This window comes from Lacerta agilis, chromosome 11 (assembly GCF_009819535.1).
Source record: "Lacerta agilis isolate rLacAgi1 chromosome 11, rLacAgi1.pri, whole genome shotgun sequence".
Classification (NCBI taxonomy): Eukaryota; Metazoa; Chordata; class Lepidosauria; order Squamata; family Lacertidae; genus Lacerta; species Lacerta agilis.
In genome coordinates, this window is record NC_046322.1 from 27,867,013 (window position 1) to 27,885,556 (window position 18,544).

The following is an 18,544-nucleotide window of genomic DNA, read 5'->3' on the forward strand; positions in this document are numbered from 1 at the left end:
TCTACTGTCCAGTTGAAGAAATTTCCTTTTTAAGTGCAATGATAGAACTATTAAGCAGCTATCCTAAATCGTTGACTGAAACAGGTCCCCAGCAATTGCAGGATTTACACACACACACACACACACACACACACGAACGAAACATTTCAGTATGTTTCACTGGAGGAGAAATGTTTTGCATTACTGTTTCACCAACTAGTTACAGGTAGGTAGCTGTGTTGGTCTACTGTAGTCGAAACAAAATAAAAAATAAAAAATCCTTCCAGTAGCACCTTAGAGACCAACTACGTTTGTTATTGGAATGAGCTTTTGTGTGCATGCACACTTCTTCAGATACACTGAAACAGAATTCACCAGACCCTTATATATATAGTGAAAGGGTGGGGAGGGGTATTACTCAGAAGGCTGGTGGGAATGGGTGATTGGCTTAACATGGACACTGACTTAAGTCAGTGTCCAGACTTAACATGGACACTGGTACTAGAGCCTGAAATAAACCCAGATGCCAGCTTTGCTACCACATGCACCCGGACAACACCATTACTGGCCCCAACAATATCAAACATACCATCTCAGGACCATTTAACTGCTCATCTTCTAACATTGTGTATATGCCATCAAATGCCAACAGTGCCCTTCAGCTCTCTATATTGGAAAAACAGGTGAAACCCTACGCCAAAGGATAAATAGACATAAATCAGACATCAGGAATCACAAGACAGACAAACCAGTAGGAGAACACTTCAATCTACCAGGACATTCTATATAAGATCTCAAAGTAGCCATCTTATTACAAAGGAATTTCAGAAATAGACTGGAAAGAGAAGTTGCTGAATTGCAACTTATTACCAAACCTAAAACCATGGAGAGACCTGGTCTGAACAGAGACATTGGATTCTTATCTCATTATACATGACAAAGGTATTTTTAGCCATCTCACCCCTTGCTTTTTCCTGCAGTCGTTAACAGTCATCAACAGGTTTACCACACCTATCAGCCAATCACCCATTCCCACCACCCTTCTGAGTAATACCCCTCCCCACCCTCTCTCTCTCTCTCTCTCTCTCTCTCTATATATATATATATATATGGGTCTGGTGACTTCTGTTTCAGTGTATCTGAAGAAGTGTGCATGCACACAAAAGCTCATACCAATAACAAACTTAGTTGGTCTCTAAGGTGCTACGGGAAGTATTTATTTTTTAAAATTTTGTTTCACCAACTCTTATCAATGCCATTTTTTAAAAGCTACTTTAGAATTTAAGGAAAGCTTGGCCTCTTTGAGGAAGCAGATTACACGGAAAACTAGAGCTTTTCCACATTGCTATGGCAACCAGGGTGCACGGCAGGCATGTAGACTGAACATAAAGTTGAGCTTTTTGAGCAATGGATTTTTTTTATTAAAAAAACCAAAATAACGAAATATTCAAAATATCAATGTGGCAAAGTCATAATTTGCCCACCCCCAATATCTAGGCATCTTGTGAGGGAGGGATAAGGGAAGAATGGAAGAGAGGAAGTAAGAAAGCAAAAGATCAGTTTCATGAAACTGGCAGCTTGCCAAAAATGTGATACATTCTACTCTGCTAAATTTAACCTATGCAAAATATATATGTCTTTATATTACATAAGTCTGAAGGCATGAATGGATTATTGAAGGATGTTAGACATGATAAATGTTGATTTGCAACCAGATTCTTGGGGGGGGGGGAGCGAGGAAGAACCATACAGTGCTGATAGCCTTGTTTACAAGAATCACTACATAACCATCTGCAGCAAAAGATAAGCCTACAAACACATCTCTGCATTATGCATGTTAGTCTAGGCACCATTCAGCACATCATCTGAAGACGTGGTACAGACTAACACATATCCTATTAAGCCACACTGTGCCACCCTCCGGTTTATTATCCAAGCAAACAAGCACAGAGGCTGCCTTCACATGGCACAGTAAACCTCAGTTAGCAGCTCACCATGCATGCATAGATCACATTTGCTTTGCTCCTTATGATGCCTGACTAGTTATGCCAAACCAAGGTATGCGATTGGCTTTGCTTAAACAAACCATGGTCAAGAAGCCAGGGAGTAAAACAAACCATGACCCCTCATTCTGGATGCAACACTAAGTCAGTGGTTTCTTGCTTCCACTCACACCAGGGAGAAGTGAATTTAAAGTCACCCACACATTCATGGTAAGCCGCAAGTGCAATACCAAAACCATATTGTTGCAATTTATTTGAACAAAACTACTTTCCAGTTTGTAGCTGATGATACATACACACTCTGAAACCTATTTGCTGTGTTCTATTGCTTTCTCCTGTGTTAGAATCATAGAATTGTAGAGTTGGAAGGGATCGACCAATCCCCTGCAATGCAGGAATCTTTTGTCCAATGTGGGGCTCGAACCCATGATCCTGAGATTAAGAGTCACATGATCTACTGATTGAGCTATCCTAGCAGAGTTAAAGTAGCTGTTGTTCAATGTAGTTCTGCACACAAAAGCCATACCAGCATGTTACTGGTAAAATTAGCCAATGAACTTTCACCTCTTGTCTTGAGCCAATTTGTATTTAGCTGGTGATCACATGAATTAAGAGCCCATGCAGTTCCAAGGTAATTCGCTACTGGATGGAGGCCAGTCAGCTATTAAAAACCAAATAGTAGTTTTATAAAACAGTTGGCTGGTGCTCAAATGTCGAGAGACAAGGCTAAGTAGACAGGTTAAAGTGCATCTCAATTTTATAGGGATAGTTTACAAAACTTTGCAGCTCAGATTGTTGTCATCATTAGCTGAAAAGCAACATGATAAAAATTATCCTAAACCTGATTCACAGAACAGAATGGCATTGTTGGAACAATTTTAAAGAAAGTTATTTCCCCTACTTATGAATCAAGAACTTCACATGAGAAGTTCACATGAGACAAGAGGCAAGCAGAGGAACATAGGCCTGGTGCAACAACAGGGAAGCTATGGTAGGCTCCAGTATTACGGTACCTCCCCATACCCAAAATATCCCCCATTGTTATATATCTATTACAGAATTAGAAGTATTGACCCAGATTAAAGTTTATAACAATGGATTGGAGAATGTCAGTTCATGCAAAAATGAATCAATTAATATTCTATTATCTATTTCCATTAGCCATTATAATTATACATTTCAGTGGTGCAAAAGTGCAACTCCATGCCATCATATACACATACACGTGTCTTGCATACATTTATTAAAACAGGGGAAAACAGACTGTAGTTTGGAAACCAGAAGATATTTGTAGTAATGTACGGAAGTGAGAGCTGGACCATAAAGAAGGCTGGTCGCCGAAGAATTGATGCTTTTGAATTATGGTGCTGGAGGAGACTCTTGAGAGTCCCATGGACTGCAAGAAGATCAAACCTATCCATTCTCAAAGAAATCAGCCCTGAGTGCTCACTAGAAGGACAGATCCTGAAGTTGAGGCTCCAGTACTTTGGCCACCTCATGAGAAGAGAAGACTCCCTAGAAAAGACCCTGATGTTGGGAAAGATGGAGGGCACAAGGAGAAGGGGACGACAGAGGATGAGATGGTTGGACAGTGTTCTCGAAGCTACCAACATGAGCCTGACCAAACTGGGGGACGCAGTGGAAGACAGGAGTGCCTGGCGTGCTCTGGTCCATGGGGTCACGAAGAGTCAGACACGACTGAACAACAACAACAACAACAACAAGAGTTTGATGAGTGAACTTTTTGACAAGTTGCATGTGAAACTCAAAAATTTCGTAAGTGATTTACAATGCAGTGCAGGGAGCTACAATATACTAAGAAAAATAAAGGCTGTATAAATAACCATTTATTCTCCTATATAGTCTGGGTGTTTATCACTTACATTTTGCTCTTGTCATTAAAAGTTTAACACCCAAAAACTTTGTTCACTGCTTTCTACCATTGCTTTGAGAACTCTGACTTCTTTGTATTGTTTCACCTTGACTGTGGTACTGCTTTACTTTTTAGTACACCAATTTCTCATCATTCCCCACTTTTTATTTTGTATTCTGCCACTCTTTTTTTCCTGTTCCTTTCTTCACCCATCTCTCCACTACTGTCAGCTAGGTTTTCCTTTCTCCTATATAGTCTGGGTGTTTATCACTTACATTTTGCTCTTGTCATTAAAAGTTTAACACCCAAAAACTTTGTTCACTGCTTTCTACCATTGCTTTGAGAACTCTGACTTCTTTGTATTGTTTCACCTTGACTGTGGTACTGCTTTACTTTTTAGTACACCAATTTCTCATCATTCCCCACTTTTTATTTTGTATTCTGCCACTCTTTTTTTCCTGTTCCTTTCTTCACCCATCTCTCCACTACTGTCAGCTAGGTTTTCCTTTCTATGCCATATCCATTTAAAGCTTCCTCTCTCTGTTGATGAATGCTTGTATTTCTTCACTCTGTGGATATCCTCAGCTTCAAAAGCCGAAGGTTATAAAATCTTAACACAACAACTGAAGGCTGATCTCAGGCATCTGTCCCTCAGAATGCCTTTCCAACTTCTCTATTACTTCCTTATTCTTTGTACCAGAGGTAGCCTCCAGATGTTTTCGAATACAACATTCAACATCCCTGACAATGGTGGCCAGGGCTGATGGGAGTTGTAGTTCACAATCTAGAGCAGGGGTCAGCAAGGTTTACCTCGCCTGGGCTGGTTCACTCCTGCAGAGATCCCTCTGTGGGCCTGATTGTGAGTGTGTGCGCCTGCAATTTCTGGTGCCGTGGAAGCAAATCCCTGTGTCGTGCCGCACCAGTTTAGCGCAGCATGGAGGGACTCGCCAAGTGGGCAGCTCAGTTTGGGGGCTACTTGTGGGCCAGTTAAAGACCCCCGTGGGCCGCTTGTGGCCCATGGGCCTTAGGTTGCCAACCCCTGATCTAGAGGACACAGTATTGGTTATCCATTGTTTATACACTCATGTCTAAATTGTGCCTTGCTTAACTTCTGTCTAAAAGCACCAATGGAGTATAAAAGCAGCAATAGTCATATTCACCCTTTCACATGCCCCTAAAGGTATTCCAGGGATCAGTTAATATCCTGGGAGGGATGTTGTGTTGCTGTTGTTGTTTTATTTATACCCCGCCCATCTGGGTGCGTTTCCCCAGCCACTCTGGGCACACAAGGCCAATTCTCCCTATAATACCCTGTACTAACATTCAGCTGCTTTTTCCTACAGATATAGAATACTTACAGGTCACTCATATGCAAAACAATGACTTCCATTGACTAAATTTGCAGTGCACTACCTGAAATGTTGGAAGCCGCCCAGAGTGGCTGGGGCAACCCAGTCAAATGGGCGGGTATAAATAATAAGGTGATTATTAAAATGATTTCCATCTTTGCCAATAAGTACTCTTGCATTTTCTTTACTTTGCCTCAGACAGTATCACACCAGATCAGTGATAAAGACAGAGCTGAAAAACTGCTGGTATTTATATTCTGAATGGGGAAACAATCATGCTTCTCTGTTCCTAGTCTTTACTGCAAACTCAGATTTTTAAAATTATTTCCTCCCGCCTCCTACCAAGCATGCTTTAGCCTAATCAAGTTGTGCAGCCTCCCCCATTCCATTTTAAGAATATTACAAAATGCAGATTCAGGCTTTTCCCATCTTGCCCAACAACATTTCCTTCTCCAATTCCCTCCAACCTGCTTTTTGTTTTCTTTTGTTTTTTTGCTTAGCATCCAGCCTAATGAAGTGTTTTGATAGAACATGAAAACCCATTCTCTTGTTTGGGACTTCAGTTTATCTTAATAAGGGGTTGTGGTGGAAAGAAGATCAACAAGGGTGTGGGGAATGAAATCACTCTACTATTACTTTGGGTTCCAACCCCAGTTAAATTATCAACACAGCTACATGCAATCTGTGACCAGAACAACTTCAACTTGTTTTTTTTTAACAAGTATTTCCCCAAAACTTTAAACATTATTCTAGTCTTGTGACATGGGTAGTAAAACCGATCTCATCTGAATAGAACTCAGTATTTGTTTGGCTATTATATTTCTGTGCAATCATTAAATGAACATCATTACTGTATCCAGGATCTATACTATTGTAAACCATATATAAAAATACGCCAAAAAAAAGAAACAGCTCCAAATTCACTCTGCAAACAAAGCTGCCTATGTTCTTATACAGAGGTCGGCAACCTTAATCACAGGATGGGCTGGTCGACGCTCCGTCCGTCGGAGGATGGGTCGGATTGTGTGAGCACGCGTACTCTTCTGGGTTGGAGGAGCACCCGTGTGCATATGCACAGGCGCCACCAACCCGGAGGCCGGTCCCCCGCGCCGGTAAGAGTGGGCAGGGGGGCGGCAGGGGTTGCCTTGGGGTGGTTAGACAAGCCTTGTGGGCCGCTACCAGCCCATGAGCCTTAGATTGCAGACCCCTGTTATTATATATGGGTTTGAAACAAATATACTTTTCCTTCCTTTGTCACGACAGCTATTCCAGGTTTCTTCTGCTTGGATTACTGCACATAGACCTTTTGAAGTGTTTGGATTGTTTTCTTACACTTTATCCTGGGAATACTGGTATATAAATAGGAACCTAGGCACGTGCATTAAATGGAGTCAGACTATTGGTACATCTTGCTTAAAGGTAAAGGGACCCCTGACCCTTAGGTACAGTGGCAGGAGCAGGGACCGAGCAATGGGAGCTCACTCCGTCGCAGGGATTCGAACCACCAACCTTCTGATCGGCAAGCTTTAGGCTCTGTTGTTTACACCACAGTGCCACCCACGTCCCTTTCCATCTTACTTAGCATTGTCTAAACTGACTGACAGTGGCTCTTAAGGGTTTCAGACAGAGGTCTTTTCCAGCCCTACCTGGGGAAACTGGGAACTGTACCTGGGATCTCTTGCACTGCAAAGCATATGATCTACCACAGAGTCACAGCCCTTCATCATTGAGAAGACCCTCATTCCTAAAACATGCCAGGGAAAGTTCAGTAGTATGGTTCTCTCCACCATTCTACAGACGCAATACATCTGAATTACTTCAAATTGCTGAGTTTCAGAGTTAGGTTAATTGGTGGGAAAGCTTTAGATTTTCCAACTCGCACAGCTGGAACAAATCCTTTTAAAGCACAAGAGGTCACTTGCTGCCCATCTAGAATATTGGTTTTTAGTCTTCCCAATTCAATATAAGCATTTAATTCACCTTGGAAATATCTAACAGCTTTCTCCATGATTACTTTTGATCTGATTTTAAGTTTAGAGGGAATACTTTGGCTTCCAAAGCCTGCACTTTTGAACTACTTATATTAAAAGTAAAACCAGTTTAAATTGCATTTCATTTTCTATACAAATAAATTGTTACAATAATGTCCAACAAAGTATCCATTGATATAAAAACTCATTTCACCCACAAACAGGAATATCAGAATTAGAAACTTAAATCATTCTGAGATTCTAAGACTCCCAATGAATTCATACAGTTGACTGAAGGCCAATTTAGGTATAACCCAAGCGCTGCAGCTGCCACTTATGAATGGGTCTGTCTCACATCTCTCACCATTAACACTTGAAGTGGGGAACCACATAGAATAAACTTCTTCAGAATTACCCACACCAATCCTGAAGCTGTTTAGAGGCTAGCAGCACTGATCCAGAAATTTTCTGAACGACACACCTGTCATTCCCCAAACCCGATTACATGCATTTTTCTATAAGGCATGGGGCCAGACCACATGGAACAACGAACCACACTGAACAACAACATATCAATCGCTTTTTTTTAATTGGTCCAACAAATAATCTGGTACAACATTCTGGCTTTACTTACAACACCTAATTCCAAGACTCTTAATATTCTGGCTCAAAGTTCTCAAATAGTAACTGGGAAAATTCTTCCAATACAAGGTAACAAGAAGGCCAGCCAAAGGACACCAAAATAGGTTAGGAGGGACCAACTCCCAAGGAAACTCCCAAAGTTTTCCACCAATAAATTGACAGCAATTTCTTGCTATCTATCCCCAGCACACAAGTCTCTCACAACAGACCAATACCAGTTATTCCATACTCTGTCCTGTGTCTTGGCAGGAGATACAGGCAATTTCAACATTCCGCACTGGTTATTTATTTATTTATCATTTAATTACATTTGTATACTGTATTTCATCCAAAGATCAAAGGGTGGTTCACAACATAAACTGCTACTCTCTTTATATTTCCATGCTTCCCTGAAACTTTTGGTTTCTAATTTTAAGTCAATTAACGTGAACCCAGGTATAAAGACACTGATGTCTTTAACACTGTGAAATCCTTTGCAAGCTACCAATTCCTGCAAAAAGGCTTTCAGGCCTAAAGAAGGTTAAAGGAATAGCCCTCCCATTCATGCCCACTTCCTGAATGCTGCTGCTAGAAAGCTAAGCTTTGTGGAATGTGGATAGGAGCAGCTTGGAATACGTACCCCAAATTTATTTGCAAGGCAACCCTAAAACCAAAATTCAAATGGATTTTAAGCTAAGATAGAAAGAACATCACTTATTTCCAACCTGAATCCCATCCCAAAATTCAGCAACATCACTACATGTGGATCACTAACCGTCTCAGATTAAAGCAAACATGAGAAAGGGATGGCTCAATACCAGCTGTCAGTTTGTAGTGAGGCTGTAATCGAAATTGGTTTTGCAAAGGACTCCTCACTCCAAAATCTGGGAAATCCCCCCAAAAATCCACAGAAGTCACCTGTTGCCAAGCTTTCCCTTTCACACGACAGCTTTGACTGCTGATTTTTTCACCTGTTTTTTTCACCCAGACAGCTCTATTTACAATGCCAGCAGTTGTTTTTTTTATCTAGGCACATAAAATCCAAGAATGGCTGTGCATTGGTTAAGACAATATTTTCCCCTACCCACAAAAACCTGCCCTTGTGTCATTGGACTCACTTCTGTTGGGCCTCATGGTCATAACATTAGATTTCACTCAAAAAGTCGGAGGAGAATTGATTATGGAAGTGCTTTCCTCTCTTTCCACACACACACACACACACACACACACACAGAGAGAGAGAGAGAGAGAGAGAGAGACTCATACAGTCAATGTCTTGCAGTAAGCCCAAATATCCCTTTGCATCACCATCTTGAAATGAAGCCAGCGGTGCAAAGGATCTTCCTCTGAAAGCAGGGATCAAGAAGAAACCATTTTACTGACACCAGGCCAGGTGACTGACATGTGGGACAACCTTGCCCACTTGTCAAAATGGCACATTGGTCAGCTTCTGTTCCCCACTCTCTGCTCCCTATGTCTCTGTAAGTGAAAGAGGAATCAACACAGGATAAGTATTCAGAGTGAATAAAAATAAACTGTAATGCCTTGATCACACAGCACCAGCCACTCCTAAGTGGCAATTTTCCACAATGGCCAATATTTGAACAAATGCATCTTGATGTAGTAAAGACACCAGTTCAAATTAACAAGTTTGACATGTTTCTTGCTTCAATTTCAATTCAATTACAGTACTATATAAACCACAAAATTAAAGACACTTGGCAGCTTAACAAACCAACATGTAAATTCACTATGTTTTACAGAATACCATGTGAGGTGGTTGTGCAAACTGGCTACTAATTCTGTATTTAAAAAAGATGAGTAGATTACAAAAATGGAAACCTGATCTAAGTTTTCCCTTCCCCTGTCTAGAAGGAAAGACACAATGACCACACATGAAAGACCAGGAAGTTAGAAGAGAGGGAATAGCTAAAGGCAGATCACACAACCCACAGCAATTAATAATAATAATAATAATAATATTTATACCCTGCCCATCTGGGTATAAATGGGCGGCTTCCAACAAAAGATTAAAATACAATAATTCACCAAACATTAAAAACTTCTCTAAACAGGGCTGCCTTCAGATGTCTTCTAAAAGTCAGATAGTTGCTTATTTCCTTGACATCTGATGGGAGGGCGTTCCACAGGGCAGGCGCCACTACCAAGAAGGCCCTCTGCCTGGTTCTCTGTAACCTCACTTCTCTCAGTGAGGGAACCACCGGAAGGCCCTCGGCGCTGGACCTCAGTGTCTGGGCTGAACGATGGGGGTGGAGACACTCCTTCAGGTATACTGGGCCGAGGCTGTTTAGGGCTTTAAAGGTCAGCACCACATTTGTGGCTCCCATTTAAACAACTCTCTGTGAGGAAGAAGTGGCAGACCTGGATCATAGCCAACCTTGGAACCAAAAAGGTAGCAGCCCTATGGCGACTCCTTCACAAGCACATCTCACCTCATGAAAATGACATGGTAAAAAGTTATCACGCAGGGAAGAACGTCACAAAATAATGCAAGTGCCTAGTCAATATAGGACAGAAGTATTAAAAGCAGAGTTGACGTATTATCACATATGGATATCAGAACTATGCAATGTTATCAGGTCTTTGTTCTTAACTTCTGGTTCCCACATGTGCAAGTGCTAATTATGAAGCAATCACAGTTCATATCAGGAAGCAACAACAATACTCCCTTCATAGCCTGTTCTACTCCAGTGGTTTCAAACTATCACCAACCAACCTCTTGAAAACTGCTGAGGGCCTTGGAAGACCACTTCATGCCTTTTCTGTCTATTGCAGCAATTGTGCTGTGCTGGATGAGGTATGATTTTTAATTGTATTTTTGTGCCTTTTTATTTCTTATAATTGATTTTATTGTATTCCAAGTGCTTCCTTCCCCCATCCCCTCCAAAAAAGAAAGAACATCACTTCAAGTCTGTCTTGTTTACCTTATGGGCAGACTGGACCACTAGGTTCTAAGAATGGCAGGGCAGTCATTGCTCCTGCCATTCACAAACACTGCTCCCACTGTTCTTCAAAGATGTGCCACAGGCCACCATCAGAATAAAGCTTGCAGTTCTTATATTAGCAAAGATGGAGATTAATTTTAGGTGGTGCACTATGCAAAAGAGACAACAGAAGCAAAACAGTAGCATTGCCTAGTGGCTGAAGGGCATGTAGCTCTCAAAAAGTAAACTTCCATCTTCACCGAGTAGGTAGTCCGTTTCTTCCACTTTTAAGATTCTATTGTTTAGCAGATATATTTAATATTCACCACAACACAAAAATAGTAAAGGTCATTTTGGCCTGCAAGAAAAATCCCAAAATCTTAAGTAAGCTTTTGAATACTCCAGAACTTGCATTAGGATGATTAAATGTACCATCCAGACCGTTCATAGACAAACTCGGCCCTCCAGATGTTTTGGGACTACAACTCCCATCATCCCTGACGACTGGTCTTGTTAGCTAGGGATGATGAGAGTTGCAGTCCCAAAACATCTGGAGGGCCACGTTTGTCTGTGCCTGATCCAGGCCATTGAACAGTTCTGGAGCTTCTTCGTGATTTTGTAACGTTAAGGTTGGCCTAACAAAGGCATGAATTACTAACTGTGAATTTTTCTGATTGACCAGCAAAACTTCCTTTACTTTTTCTGGGATTTTAAGACCACCAAATTTAGCCATTTGGGACAGGGATCCTAAAACTGGGGCATGAGATTAGTTGCGAATGCTTTTAAGGTATTTTCCTTCAGTAAAATTCAGACATAATGTGGCCATCCTCACTTAGCAGTTATTCATTAACTATGAATAAAAAAAGGTGAAGATAAACATGTCTGGCTGCCAAATTACAGTCATCAATACTTGTACCTAGCTGAGAACTGTTTGAAGAAACCCGCAATAACTGGAAAACACTGGGTACACCTAGAAAGTACACATACAGCTGACTCTTTTATTTTAAAGAAGAAAAGCTATTCCATTCAGGTTTCTCCTCACCTGATAAATCCATTACTATATGAAAGTTACCCACTTATCCACTTTAGGAAACATGTATTTAAATAGCGATACCTTTTCAAGCAGTGGGCACAACTAAAACACAAGTTAAAGTCAAGTTCCATGGCTCTCAAAGGGAAAGCCAAGCATGTGCTTAAATTATCTCAATGTGAAATCAAAAGAACTTTCATTAAGTGCTTCACTTGGCTGAACAATGCTTGAAATAAAGTGTTATGGTTAATGGCAGTACCTGTAGCTCTTTAAGAGCAAGCGATACAGGGACCAAACATCTAGGGCTCCCTGCCCCCGATGGTGATCAGCTATTACACTCCAACTATACCTTCCCCTGCCCACTACCACTGACATTGGGACAGCTTCTTGCAAGATCAGAAAGAAGGATGAGTCTGGGCCTCACCAACCACTGGAGGCAAGAGGGCACTTACCATAGCATTAGCAAATGAATTTGCTAGCACTGTTGCACACTAGCATCAATGCAGTGTTGTTATCGAGTTCCCCGTGCTTACCATATTTGCACATTCACTTGCTATAGCAAGTGTTCTCTCCTTACCATAATGAGTGAATTTGCAAACATGTTAAGCATGGAAAACCAGACAACACTGCAACAACATTAGCCTGAAAAAGCAACCTTCTCCAGTTCATTTTTCTAGCTAGTCACAACAGACGTACAAAACACAGGGACGTCTTCCTCCTTGACTTAACTTGCTGGCTACAGTTCATCTGCGGAACTGTTCTCTCTGCCACACACACTTCCTCTTCAGCCCAACCCCAGCAGGCAGTGATAGGAGTATTGACAGGCCCTTGAAAAGAGTATTCCAGAAATTATTGGTCACTGAGAAATCATCAGTTGCTTCCATACTAGCTGTTGTGCCTCGAATCATCAGTCACACAACTGATCTCAAGCAATCAAGTACATTACAATGGCCACTTAACATATTGTAACGCTTGAGAAACTAATTTATGGCATACCCTCACATAGAAAAAATGCACTTCAAAAGTAAAGAGCATGTGATAAAACAGGCTCTTATGAAAGATCAGACAATATATCAGACAATTATTAACTAAAGTGCAATAACACAAAAAGGACACGTTCTACCCCAGCCAACTTAAAGATGAACACCAAATTAAGCAAAAAGATCAGAGGGAAATAAAACATGCCTGTAAGCCTGCAACTGAGGAAGACGCTTCATGCATCTGATGAAGTTTTCCCCAGTCCACAAAAGTTTATAATAAAATGTTTTAACCTTCAAGGTACTTACAAGAATCCTTGTTGTATTTGATACAACAAACTAACATGGCTACCCCTCTGGAGTTACAAAAGCTCTCAGTTGCCACAACAACTCTTAAAATATCAGTATGTTCATATTAAAAACACAGTAAACTACAACGCACAAGTCCATGTGGATTTTTAATTTATCTACATTATAATCACATTATAATTATCTACATAATATCACATGAATTAAAGAAGACTCGGGAGTGGGTGGGGGAGAACCTAAAAGCCCTACAGCATTTCTTATTTTCTTTGCAAAACACTGATCTCCAAAAATAGAACAAGTTAGCTAGACTGACTCAAGTTTGATTGGCAGCTGACAGCAAAAACTTATTAGCAAATAATGTAAAGCATGTGTCAGAAACAGAACTGAATGTCAGAAATAACTGTATTGGTATTGTTCCAGTGACAAAGTGTAGGGTTTAAGAGCTCAGCGGACTTGGGCTTAAATCTCAGCTCATTTCAGTGAGTAACTAAGGGCAGGTCAGAAGGCTACTTCCTGCATTGTTTTTAACATGTACACATAAGAAGATGTGCGTGCAACATAAGGCAAATATACACTTTTCAGTGAGTTGGCATTGGCCACAGCTGCTCACTGTGCTTGCCTCCATGTTAAAACCAGAAGTTGCCTCCTGCCTCAGTTCCCTATTTGATGAGTATCCTCTACTTTTTGTGAGAATGAATATATTATTTCTTATTCATTTATTACATTTATATCTCATCTGTTCCTCCAAGGTCACCTAGTGAGCTTCACAGTTGAGTGGGGATTTGAACCTATATGTCCCAGGTCCTAGTCCAACACTCTAACCACTACACCACACTGGCTGTTATCATCAAGGTACCTTGTCAATGAAAAGCAAAATTGCTTACATTCATAAAGTACAACTAGCTTGCTTCAGAAGAGTTGTGGTATAACTTTTCAGGTGTACCCTTTTTGATTGTGAATAAAAAACTCATCAGGTTTTTATCACAGTAAGATTCTTTTGGTGACTAGAAGAGTTAACAGCCATGCAACACAACATAACATTTGAGTAAGTATGAATAACTTAAAAAAACCCACCATTATGGGAACACCCAAGCATTACAAAACTGTCAGGACCAGTTTATTTGCTCTGCCCTGTATGTCAGCACATATTTCCCACCACCATTGGAGAAGGGAAAATCAGGTTACAGGAAAATGAGGTGCAAGTCCAGAAGACTTGGCTGTGGCAAGATGGGACTTTGAGCTTAGCTTCTTTCAAGATCACCTTTTTTTGTAAGCTACTTATTAGTTACTCTATGACTGGGAAATTCTGGTTTTGCATGTCACTTTGCTACCATGAGTAATACAATGCATAGTATTCAATACACCTGAAACTAGCAGAGGCTAAAAAACTGTTCTTGGAAACTGTTCCCTTAGCTCAGCTCTGCCAAAGAAGAACAACTGTTTCCTCTGTTTGCAGCTTTACGTTGCTATCACTCTCAGAAAGGTACATCTTTTCTCAAACCACTTCCTGGCTCAGTCTGAAGGAGAACTCTGAACTTCTGCCATGGAGCCTCGTGGTGTGCTTTGTAGGCAATTATTGCCAGAGAAAAGAGCACGCACTTCAGCCAAAATCATGGCCTCTTGAGGATCTCAGCAGCAGCAGCAGGTGGTATTAATGCAGGTTGGGACAGGGCAGCAGGAGGAAGAGGAACAATATATCATTATGTGCTTTCCCTGCATGTTACCCAAGCGAGTTAGTGCCAGCAGTCATCATCAAGGTCATAGAAGCCTTGTGAATTAGGATACCTAGCTTGCCCCAACCAGGGAACAAAGTATATATCCTACCAGTTCAAAAGCTTTAAGGAAAGCTCACTTTTCAGAACTGTGAGCTTATCAAACAGAACACCAGCAAGCAAAGGTCTTCTAAAATAAGGTGTCTTTGTTATGAAACTGCACAGTGCTGTTCTGAAACCTCGGAGGTTTCATCAGAGTGGGGGCACCTGGAGGCAAGGTTACGGGCATTCTATATGCTTTATCATTTGAGGCTAAAATTTTGATACAGGCGTCTTAGAATTTTAAGAGCCCTTTCAAACTCTGCCAGGCAAGTGTGGAACATTTCAAGGAATGGGAAGCAGTCAGAGAACAGTGCAGTTGCCTTTTGCCACATTGCAAGTTTAATAGCACATTCAGCTGGGGGTGGGGGTGGTAAACAGTTGCAACAACAGGCATACCTTTGCTGCCCAGCCAGAGCAGCAGTTACGTTAACTGTCATGACTCCTCCCTGCCAAGGTGCAGTGGAAATTATAGCTGGGAGACAATGTCAAGGCACTCTGTGTTCTCAGCACCCTCCCAACATAAACTCTTCAGGCATAAAACACGATACAAGCACATTCTACTCTAATTTAACTTTGCATCCCGTTCAGATGTAATAGCAAAGATCTTTTGATTAATGATGCAGACTTCCAGCTCCTAAGATAAAACAAATCCAGAGATTCCTTCACTTCTAGGAGGAATTAGGGAAGCGGGCACACACAGATTAGAACCGCTTAATACATAATTTTAAACCACACATCTATTTTCTTAATACTAAAGAAGGGGGAGTTGCATATTTTGTAAATGCATGTGCAAAATGAGATGTTGCACAGTAACCTCTGTTGGGGGAATCAATTGGTCATTACTCCCTGCATGGCATATCTGTAGGGATTGTAGCCTGAGATCACAGCCATATATTCACATCCCTAAGAGTAAGTCCCATTTATCTAAATGGAGCTTATTAGCTCTGAGTAAACATGTATAGGGTTACAGTATTAAGCACCTCCATGGACGCTTGCTTGGGAGTAAGTCCTAGAGATCTCAAGGAGCTTATTTCCAAGCAAATATGTGTTTGGAATGCTTGCCTTAACACATTGCATGTACACTCTATAGCAGAACTATTTCTCCGCCAATAAAACCCCCACAACTTAAAAGAGCATTTAACATCAGGTTCCTTTCCAGAACTCCGCCAGCAGAAGAGTCTTCAAAAAGCAAGCAAGCAAGTTATCTCTCAGCCTGCTTCCTTGTTGAGAGATTACTGGAGCCACACGGACACTTCGCCATCTGCTTGTGACACCTTGACCTATGAAATCCTTCCTGCTGGAGCCGCGCAGGGAGGGAGAGAAACCATCCTGCAAAGCGCTCAGGTAACAAGCCAGCGACAGGTGTTTCCCGTCGCCTTCACCACAAACAGCGCCCCCAAGGACACCTCTCCTTCCCGCACACGTGTCCCTCTGTAGGGCAAGGGCGGCCTCGACACCTGAGCGCTTCGGGAGTGTCTCCCCAGAACCCCGCGAAACAGAAAAGGGGGGGGGGAGAGAAACACGTCTGTACGTGCGTGCGTGTGTACCGCCGCCGTCCCGGCTAGGTGCTCCATTTTGGCGCAAACCCAAATGTAATCAATAAAGTGAGTTGGCAGCAAGAGAGGCAAGTCAGCGTCGGGGTACTTACAGCCATAGCGCGGTCTCTGCAAGGCCGGCGAAGAGGGCTCCTCATAATGCATTCTCCCGGCTAACTAACTTCTCGAAGCCAGGAATAATCCGCTCTTTCACCGCCGCTGCTCCACAAACACACACGCACAGTAGGGGGAGCCGCCTGTTCCTGCAGCGCGCTCGTCGCCTCTTCCGCAACAGCCCTCCAGGCAGTCTAGGTCGTCCTCGCAGCCGCTGCCTGAAGCTTCAGAAGCCGACGACTGGGACTCAGTCTCTGGCAGTCGGCGGACACCAAACCTGCGGCGAGCGAGCGGGCGGGCGGGCGGGCAGGCGCGCCTTCCGTCTCCTCCTTCTCCTGCAGCCGCCGCCGCCGCCGCGCGCGAATGAAGTTGGGCGCAGGCTGAAGGGCGGCTCTCGCCTCCTGCTTTCCCTCCCCCTCTCTGATTCGCTCCTTCGCGACCAGGACTCGTCCTTTTACCTGGCTCGCCTCTTTGAGCGCTCGGCGCCCTCTCGGGCCAGGCAGCGGCGGCGGCGGCGGCGGGAGATTAGCTCGTTGTTCCTTGGCGCGCTCAGCTCTTCCCTGAGGGAAGCCGCCAAAGTGAACTCCTTTCTCCACCCCCAGCGCGCTTCCTCTCTTCCTCGCTTCTCTCCGGCCCCGTTATTTAGGGGGGTGGGGGAGGAACAGAGCCTGCTCCACAGCGACCCCTCTCGCCTCCTGCCAGCGCCCGTCGACGCAGCTGGGTGGGCCGAGCCCCCTCCTCTCCTCAGCTCGCAGCCTGCGCAATGGGAGCGCCGAGGGGAGGCCACGCGAGATGCCTCCAGTCGGCGGGGGGGGGGGGGCTCTCAGCTTTCCACTTCACCGGCCTCACCCGTCTTGCCCCTGTGTGAGGCTTGTGCGGTTTGCACCACATAAGTTTAAAATAAAAACTGAAAACGCACGCACGTCAGGAAACAAAAGAACTAGCCTGTTTTCATCCTATTTCTGTCCCAGGCAGTTGCTGGGTTACAGAGAAACGCTCCCCCCCCCAAAAAAAGATACTTGACCAATAAGCACCTCCTTCCAGAAATAGAAAGTCTTGCCTGCGTTGTGAGGAGCACCTTGTTCGCTGCGCTTAGGCTTCACCGTTACAGGCAGGAGTTTCGCTCCTTTCAGTGCTCAGATTTGGAACATATTTTATTATTCAACTGATGACATCTATATGCCACTCTTATCTTCCAGAAAGTCCCAGGTTCAACAGTACATGGTTCTCCCTTTCCCATTTTATCCTCGCGACAATCCTGTGAGGTAGGTTAGGTTGAGGGACACCAAGCGAGCTTCATAGAGAGGAGATCAAAGCCTGATCTCCCAGGTCACAGCCCCAACTCTCTAAGCATTACACTACTCTGGCTCCCCTAGGTAGTGAAATTAAAGTGTTCTTGAACATGCATGGAAAGCGTTTCTTTCCTTACTCAAGGACTAGGGTAAATCCTCACGCATCAGAGACTGACAGTGCAATCTTAACCGTGAGAGGTTGTGGTTTCTCAACCCACCCACCCTATATGGTGTGTTAAACCAGAGTAACTAAACGATGGTGGCTGAAGGGAAGTCCTGCTGGTTTAAGATAAGCTGAAAGAAGTTATGCACGGGAATGCGGTGTGTTGGCAGCAGAGAGAAGGATAAACAAAGATATACTACACCCTAATGCCCACCCATGGAATTCAATATAATACATCGGCCCAAACGTAGATGTAACTAAATTCACCCCACAAGACACAATGGAAGGGCAGAAAATGAACCCAAGCCCCGTTACAAAGAATAGTTGGATTGCAGTGTTGCTAAATCTGTGATCTTAAACCCACTTACTTGGGAGTAAGCCCCACTGAACTCAGTGGGACTTACTTCTGAGTAGACATGCTTAGGCTTGCAACCTTACACAGGGTACCTACCTTCCAGATTAGCGTTGTTTAGGGAAGTTTTTTATGTTTTATCTTGTTTTTAATATTCTGTTGGTAGCTGCCCAGAGTGGCTGGGAAAACCCAGCCAGATAGGCGAGGTATTAATAATA

General features: G+C 42.9%; 1 protein-coding gene across 2 annotated transcripts in view; it reads right to left on the minus strand.

Moving 5' to 3' along the window:
• The window catches only part of IQGAP2 (IQ motif containing GTPase activating protein 2), a 124,160-nt gene extending 107,370 nt beyond the window's left edge, over window positions 1–16,790 (minus strand). Inside the window, exon 1 of one of the 2 annotated variants that reach the window (XM_033164361.1) lies at window positions 16,519–16,790. In XM_033164361.1, coding sequence (XP_033020252.1) covers window positions 16,519–16,570 — 52 coding nt within the window. In that variant the 5' untranslated portion in view covers window positions 16,571–16,790. The remainder of the gene's footprint in view (window positions 1–16,518) is intronic. The other variant, XM_033164362.1, reaches the window with a different exon arrangement.
• Between the last annotated feature and the right edge of the window lie 1,754 nt (window positions 16,791–18,544).